This window comes from Lupinus angustifolius, chromosome LG20 (genome assembly GCF_001865875.1).
Source record: "Lupinus angustifolius cultivar Tanjil chromosome LG20, LupAngTanjil_v1.0, whole genome shotgun sequence".
NCBI lineage: Eukaryota > Viridiplantae > Streptophyta > Magnoliopsida > Fabales > Fabaceae > Lupinus > Lupinus angustifolius.
Window position 1 is genome coordinate 17,654,371 of NC_032028.1, and position 9,014 is coordinate 17,663,384.

General features: G+C 30.8%; 1 protein-coding gene across 2 annotated transcripts; it reads left to right on the forward strand.

Moving 5' to 3' along the window:
* On the forward strand, positions 4,510-8,365 carry LOC109336388 (xyloglucan glycosyltransferase 4-like). 2 transcript variants are annotated; one of them, XR_002106346.1, is made up of 5 exons: positions 4,510-5,510; positions 5,897-6,205; positions 6,571-6,975; positions 7,252-7,961; positions 7,996-8,365. XR_002106346.1 is itself a non-coding variant. In XM_019572954.1 (4 exons), exons 1-4 carry the CDS (start codon positions 4,857-4,859, stop codon positions 7,891-7,893), a joined length of 2,010 nt encoding a protein of 669 aa, XP_019428499.1. In that variant the 5' UTR covers positions 4,510-4,856; the 3' UTR covers positions 7,894-8,365. The 2 variants fall into 2 exon arrangements, 1 of the variants encoding a protein (XP_019428499.1); XM_019572954.1 differs by having other exon boundaries at positions 7,252-8,365.

Sequence of the window (9,014 nt, forward strand, 5' to 3'; positions counted from 1 at the left end):
GTCGAACTTGTTTCTACACAATACCATTTTGGAAATGAATGTTTTAAAATATGTTTTAGACAAACAATTAATTGTACTTTAATTTTAGACTATATCTACTTTTGGAATGTGTATAAATAAAAGATAAAGGTAAAATTGTTGTTAAAGAAATTGTAAAAAGTTTAAACTGCTTGACTACAATGCCTTGATTTAAAAATAAAACTTTTCATTTGGAACATACTAAAAGATATATTTCAATTGATTTAAATATTTAATTTTGTGTTAGAAACTCATCAATAAAATTAAAATAATGATTTAATCCTTCAAGGTTTGAACTTTTATGGATTATGTATAGGGAGGTAAGTTGTTCCGATTTAAAATACGAAAGTGGTAGAATCGAACTGAACCAAACTATCAAATATGCTCCAGTTTAATTATTTTTGAGGGACCATTTATGTTCGATTCAGTTCATATATTTATAAATTGTTGGAACCGAACTATATAGTAAAGAAATAGATACTTGGGAATAATATTTATTATTGTTTGTATTTTCTAACCAATTTTATGTGAATGTAGTGTTATTTTATGTTATTATTGATATATACATATACATGCTACTTTATTAATGTCTTGATGATTTGGAACATATCTTCTAACTTTCATAGTTCTGGGTTTGAAACATGCATATGTCGAATTGTTATACATTTAATGTTATATATGTTACTAATTATGAATTATAATGTTATACACGTTACTAATTAATATATATATATATGAGAGATATGTTTATACCTAATTTAAGTTACATTATTTACACTCAATCACAGCCATTCATTTTCTTAAATCCAACGGACTAAATGAGTGAAACTTAAAAAATTTATTTAAGATTTCTCTTTTTCTCTCTCACCATTTATTTCAGTTACTCATTTGGTATGTTAGAGTTAAAATAATGAATGGTTGAGATTGAATGTAACTTAAATTAAGTGTAAATAGATTCATCCTCATATGTTACTAATAAATATATATTTCTAATAGTGGATTTTTTTTAGTATTATATAAAGGGAACTCTCTCACCCTTGGATAAAGAACTGATTCATTCTTGGGTGTGCAGTTGCCCCTCCTAACAAATGTCGCTCCAAGGAATTGAACAACTAACTTTTTGGTCATCCTAGAGATCTAATAGTGTCTTATACCACTGTATCAACATCTTGTTGGTTCTAATTGTGGATTGTACTATTATAAATGTATAATGCAATTATGCGTTTCAATTTTTTATTCGTTTATTTATGATTTATAATTTCTAATAATAATAGTAATAATAGTGTTTTTTTTATGGACAAATAAAGTCTCTTGCAATATATTTTGAACTTCCAATTGATTTATAATTTAAAAAAAAAACAGGAAAACCATTGAACTGAACTGAACCAAACAATGTATGAGCAGTTCGGCTTAGTTCTAACATCAAAATTTGCGGCTAATTGAGTTGAACCACTATATGTTTGTATTCAGTTTGATTATTAAATTGCATAAAAAACTAAACCAAACTGAACTTTTACACCGATGATGGTGAGTCTCTCCATCCATTTTTTGTTGTTAGTGAAAAACTTGCTAATGTGGTCAATTGACTTATTATTAAAGAGGGCATGCCCATAGCAATGTTGTAAAAACCATTTTGTATCGACCGGTTAAACTGGAAAACCGGTGAACCGGACCCCTAACCGGTACGGTATAGGTGTTGAATCGGTCAAATATCAAAATCGGTCAAAAACTGGTGAACTGTCCGGTATTTTACTAAACCGGCCAGTTTATACACATATATTTTTTTTTGAAAAAAAAACTTAAAAACCCATTACAAGGTGACCCATCTTTTCAACGCTTTTTCAACACTTCAAGGCACATGTTTCCAAGGCATATATAAATTACATTTTTTGGTTCAGTTGTGAACTTGTGTCATTTATTTATATTTTACGGTTGTTAAGTGATACTTTTAGATTAATATATGTTTTGTAATTTAGATTTTGAATTTGTTAAAGACTTAAATTTGTTTGTTTATATGAATTTTGAGTATATTATAAATATGGATTATAAATTTGAGTATCTACCTATTTGGAATTTTTTTTGTTATATGTTTTTATATATATAAATATAAGTAGGTATGTCCGGTTTAATCAACATGCGGTTTAATTACTGAACCAATGTATCACTATACCAGTACCCTGACCGGTTTGATAATTGGTACGCTATAAACAACACTGGCTCATAGGATATATGTTATAATTAGTATTAATGTTGAAAATGTTGAGTTGTGTACACATCTATCATTTTTTAAGATACTTATCAATATATTATTGCTAATATTGTATTAGTTATATAATTTGAATAATAACTAACAAACAATATGAATATCCATTGGATATACCATTTTGTTGAACTCTGAATGGTAATTTGATGGTGTCAAGTTTTATAACTTCAAGATAGGTAAAATAACATTAATGATGATCAAGTTAAAAATGTTACCATTAAGGGTATCTTTAGGAGTCAGTTTTTAAAGGACAATGAAGGAATGAAAGTCACCTCACAATTATATTTTATAATTATGAAATATTTTTCTTTACTTCATTGCCCTATAATAGAATGTAGGAACTAAACATTGATAATTAGTATGATTGGAAGAGTGGGTTTTTCAAAGTTTGAATCTAAAGAATCACTTCATGTATGCATCTATGTTAACTGAGTTTATTCTCGTTTCTAGGAATACAATTTGAGTCTGGTATGAAAAGTTTTGTTGCTTATAGTTGTTCTGCTTAGTTTTAGCATAATGGCCTCTTATTAATGATAGAAATATATCTGCTTTTACAATTTTTAAAAAGAGAAGTAGCTAGTTAAATGACAATGAAGTAATCTATTTTAAGAAATAAATCCTAACAAATCATATATAATTTAGTAAATTTAAACATTATACAAAATTAACATTTCAAAGTTCAAACACAATATTTAATTTAACAACAAACCCCATTTTGTATATTTTTTTACCATCTAAAACACAATCATAGTTAAAATATGAATGAAGCCCAACTTGCCAAAATAAAAGAACACTATCATATTTTAATTTTATGAGTTGATTACACTGACATCCCTGAGTTTTAAAATTACACAAATCACTTTCACTTTTTTATACCTACACAAACTTTCCTTAGTTTTTATACTTTTATTATACTGACCAACCTTGCATGAGAAATAAGTGTCATCTTTTAACCAGAAAATATGGTAAATGCAATTAAGTTAAAAAAAACATGATATATTGTGAGGAAACATCCCAATAATATACAAATCAATATATCTTTATTATTTTTTGTTACAAAATGCATCAACAATTCTAAAGAGATATTGTTTAAATCGCTCTTATACTATATCGTAACTAACCAAAAACAATAAAGAGGTATCGACTCATATATTATTTGGACTTGTCTTCATAGTATACCATGTTTTATTTAACTTAATTGCATTTATAACATTTTTTGTTGAAAAAATTACACTTATTTCTCATACATTTATAACATCAGTATAATGAAAGTATAAAAAATTAGGGGGTTTGCGTAGGTGTAGAAAAATGAGGAGTGATTTATGTAATTTCGCTAAAACTCAGAAGATGTCAGTGTAATTTACTCTAATTTTAACAATAAAACCATTTTCCATCTTTGTTTGATCTTATAAAACTGTAAATAAAATTCGATAAAAAAAATCAAATCTGGAAGGAATCCCAATCTGCCAAAAAAATATACTAATTATTGCTGAATGAAATAAATGCAATGTACAAAATGCATTCATTAAATGCAAGAATGTAATCAATGAAAAAGGTTAATAAACAATTCTTTATACAGTTATACACATATTACGGTTCATATCCATTGAGAAAGTACTAAGTTTAAATATTTGCCAACCATTTCACCTATGGTTTGTACACATATCACAAAATAATGAAATTACCCTTCTCTCTTTCTATGTAAGGAACCATATAATATTCAGAAACATATAAGATACTGACATAAAAGGAAAGAGAGAGAAAGAAAAAAAGAATTTTTTATGGTCATTCATTCACACATAGCAGACAACAGGCATTTTCCTCTGTGGGTTGATCTGCACTTTAGCTGTATCTACTTGTCACACTAAGAATATGTTACTCTATAATGCATGTCTACAATCTTATCGTGGGGTTCTTATGTGTATTCTAAACATTGGTCAACATACTAAACTTCTTTTACTTGTGTTTACCCAATATGTTAATCAATATCTAAAATGATGTTATATGTTAATAAAAATTAGGGACACATGTAGTGGATTATATTTTGGATTTAATATTATATATTTTATCAATATAAGTATTTTTTACACTGTATTAACACATAATCCACAATCAAAGATGGTGGATGATGTATGTAGTAAATGTGTAAAAAAAAAACATTACATATATATTGCATATATATTAAAGTCTTATATTTTTTCACCACATGTAAAGAATTATGTTGTTAAGCTTGTTCATACCATTATGTACTATTAATACCTTGCTTCAAGCTAGTCAAAGTGGTTCCCTTTCTCTATCTCAAACTAGAGTGCTAAACTCATTCTTAGAATTCCATCTGAATTTCTGGGTTCTGATTTGATTTCAGATTTGAAACTCATAACAAAAGGGTGAATTTTTCATATGGGAATGACCCTTTTGTGTTTGTATTTCTTCTCATTCATACATTATTGATGTTGAGCAGAAATCTGTAATAAGCTGCTTCCATTGCCATTGGTGAAACCAACCCATTTCAAAAAATCTTATCTTTTCTTCCCTTTGAACTTGAATTGAATTCCTAGAGATAAAAGAAAGAGTTATGGCACCACCCAATTCAATTCTTGTAACAACTGAGAAGACTAATAATGATTTCACTTTGTTACAAGTTCATGATTCAGAATCTCAAATGTTTGCAGAGGAGAAACAAAAAGCTGCAAGTCCTAAACAGTTTAGGTGGTTTCTTCTCCTTAAACTCCACAAAGTTTTGACCTTCTTGTCATGGTTGACTACAGGGTTCAAATCCACTTTTGCTTCTGTCAAGAAAAGAATTTCATTGTCTGACACAAATGATGAGGATCCTAAGTACAGAGGGAGATTGTACAGGATCATCAAGGTTTTCCTTGGTCTTGCAATTGGTGCCTTGGTTATTGAAACAATTGCTCATTTCAACAAATGGAATTTGTCTAATATGATGATTCAACCATTTGAGGTCCAGGGTCTTCTTCAATGGTCCTATATGGCATGGCTTTCTTTCAGGGAAGACTATGTTGCTCCTTTTGTGTTGTTGGTTTCAAAGTTCTGCATTGTTCTCTTCTTGATTCAATCGTTGGATCGGCTTGTGCTTTGTCTCGGTTGTTTCTGGATCAAGTTTATGAAGTTGAAGCCAACAATTGAAGCAGATGCATATGATGTTGAGGACCCTTCAAGTTTCCCTATGGTCCTTGTTCAGATTCCCATGTGCAATGAGAGAGAGGTAATATAAATACAACTATGTACTTGACCCTGACAATTTGTGATCTAGCAGAATTCTGTTCAGTTTTTCTTGCTAACAACTTTTTTGTATTGATTATTTGGTTTAAATTTCCATAATTTCATAATTGCCCTCCTAGATATTGTTGCCAAATTTAGAAACTGGGCCAGTGTTATGATTGGTAGTTTATAGCCTATATGAGATACCATTAATAATGATTTCGATGTAAATAGTTTGTCCATACACATGATTTGCGATAGAGCATTATGATACCATTTGATCCATTTTGTTGTAGTTATGGCTGGAAACTTAGTTTAGGCATGAGTTTCCAGTTTTACATCTGAGGCTGAATTGCTGAAACATTAAAATTTCTTTTTGTTTAATTGAAGGTTTTTGCTCAATCCATTGGTGCTGCTAGTCAACTTGATTGGCCGAAAGACAGAATATTAATCCAAGTCCTAGATGATTCTGATGATAAAAGTTTGCAGAATCTCATCAAAGATGAGGTTTGCAGTTGGAAAGAGAAAGGGGTGAACATTATCTACAGGCATAGATTGATCAGGACTGGGTATAAAGCCGGGAATCTTAAGTCAGCCATGTCCTGTGACTATGTCAAAGACTATGAGTTTGTGGCAATATTTGATGCAGATTTTCAGCCCAACCCTGATTTCCTCAAACTAACTGTTCCACACTTCAAGGTAAATACTATAAGCTAATCGAGGAAGCGTTTGGCATGCAGACAGAATACGATGGAACATGACAATGTTCTATTCTGTCATGTTCTACTTTTTAGTATTCTGACATGTTTTGTTCTGTTGATAAATACACCAAACATGACTGTTGTACTCATTCACGCCGATGGTTGAATCATATTATGCAAATCCCATTTGTCATGATTCAACCAAACAAAAGGAATTGGCATAATATGATTCAATCATTTGAGGTTCTGATTGCATAATACACCAAACATGTATACAAAATGCTACCTAAGTACATAAAAGTGAAATATTTTCTTCGTATAGTTTGAACAACACTTCCTAAAGATTGTGATTCTTCTTTACAGGGAAAACCAGATGTGGGTCTGGTTCAGGCTAGATGGTCCTATGTAAACAAAGATGAGAATTTACTTACAAGACTTCAAAACATCAACTTGTGCTTTCACTTTGAGGTGGAACAACAAGTAAATGGTTATTTCCTGAATTTCTTTGGATTCAATGGAACAGCAGGAGTTTGGAGGATAAAGGCATTGGAGGAATCAGGTGGATGGTTAGAGAGAACCACGGTCGAAGACATGGACATAGCAGTTAGAGCTCACTTGAATGGATGGAAGTTTATTTACCTTAATGATGTCAAAGTTCTCTGTGAATTACCAGAGGCTTATGAAGCTTATAAGAAACAACAACATCGCTGGCATTCTGGTCCAATGCAGCTTTTCCGGCTATGTCTTCCTGCTATAATAACTTCAAAGGTCTTCTATTTTTCACTTCTCTTTTTACCTTAGATTTCATCTTTGGAGAATACTGTATAGCCAGAATTACATTGCTAGAAGCCTAGAATGATTTGACTTTGTTTTTCGAATCATGTTTTTCTCACACAAATGGTAGATGAGTAAATCATGATTCATTTAACCACCATTCTTGAATATTGGCAAATTATGATAAGTATTCTAGCTGTGTAGCATCGCATTAGATCCTTATATTGAAAGTGGATCCAATTTTCTGAATAATGTTTTGTTTATATGCAGATATCAACATGGAAGAAGGCTAATCTGATATTTTTGTTCTTCCTGTTGAGGAAACTTGTACTTCCCTTCTACTCATTCACCTTGTTTTGTGTCATACTACCATTCACTATGTTCATACCTGAATCTGAACTACCCCTTTGGGTTATCTGTTATGTCCCTATTGTCATGTCATTATTGAACATTCTTCCATCCCCAAAATCTATCCCTTTTCTGGTTCCTTATCTCCTTTTCGAGAACACGATGTCGGTTACAAAGTTCAATGCAATGGTTTCTGGACTATTTCAGCTAGGAAGTGCTTATGAGTGGGTTGTGACAAAGAAAACAGGTAGATCTTCTGAGTCAGATTTATTAGCCTTGGCTGAGAGAGAATCAAAGTCTTCAAATGAAGATAAAATCATCAGATGGAACTCAGAGTCTGGCTTGGAATTGTTAGGAAAACTTAAAGAAGCAGAAATGCCTCAAAAGAAGAAGAAAAAGAGGAATAAGCTTTATAGGAAGGAACTTGCACTTGCTTTTCTTTTGCTCACAGCATCTGCAAGAAGTCTTCTATCAGAACATGGTCTGCATTTCTATTTCTTGCTCTTCCAAGGACTCTCATTTCTGGTGATGGGTTTGGACTTAATTGGCGAGCAGGTGAGCTAAAATAAGCGAATCGTGATTCACTTCAGCCGATGAGTGAACCGTCGAACGACTCATGTTGTGTCATGCCAATGAATGTGGTGATCGTGTGCAAATCCGACTATGGTGAATCTTGATGCAAAATAAGCATGCATATTGGTTTATTTATTCTTTAACAACAATACTTTATTGTTTGTCTAGATTTCAGTTGAAATTCATTTGAAGAAACTATATATCAAGAAGCAAGAAAAGAGGTATAGAGTAAAGTCTATGTATAATCATAAAATGGAGAATAAGAAGTGTTAAGTATTGAGGACCTATAGACAAAAGAATGTCTTTTATTCTTTCAGAATTTTTTTGTAGACTTCAAATTTATTAGTTGGTTTTTTTGTGGATTTTTATTCATGTAAAGTTGTAAGACTACAAAATATTGTTCCAACATAAATGTATTTACTGTCTTGGAGAATAGCTTGTGAAACGAGTAACATCTTCTCTCCTTTTGCTTGTGTTTCAATAATAGTATGATATCACAACCCTACTGTATCACTGTTCAATTGATTCATAAACAAGATTCAAAAGAGAGAGAAAAAGGTTCTATATTCATCAAACTTGATATTCTATAAGCAACTCCTTCAAGTGCTGATTAAGAAATGGGATATTAATTTGCCTTAAGAGTGTTCATGTTTTACAATATGGCCACAAATTTGACATGAAAAATAACGAGAGGGGAATAAGAAAGGTACAAAGAGCATTGTGAAATTTAAACTCGTGCACTATCATAGTTAATGTTCGAGAGAAGATCATAAATAATAGGAGATAGAACAAACCATGGATAAATAATAGAGAATAAAGTATCTCTTATAAAACTTGACTCAAACCGGCCGGTTCAACCATGAACTGGATATCTAACTTGTCTGAAACTCTCATCTAACAGGTTTTGCATCAAATCGGGTTGACTCGATTAGTTTAAGTCTAATTCAGATGGTCGAACTGGCCGAGTCAATTAATTTTTAAAAAAAAAAAACCAAATTAATGTCATTTTTTTTCTTCTGAAAAAATAAATACTTTTAACTTATTTGTAGTTATGTTTATCATTTGTTAGTTTATATCATAACAAAATTTTTGTTATTTGATTAAATTTTAAA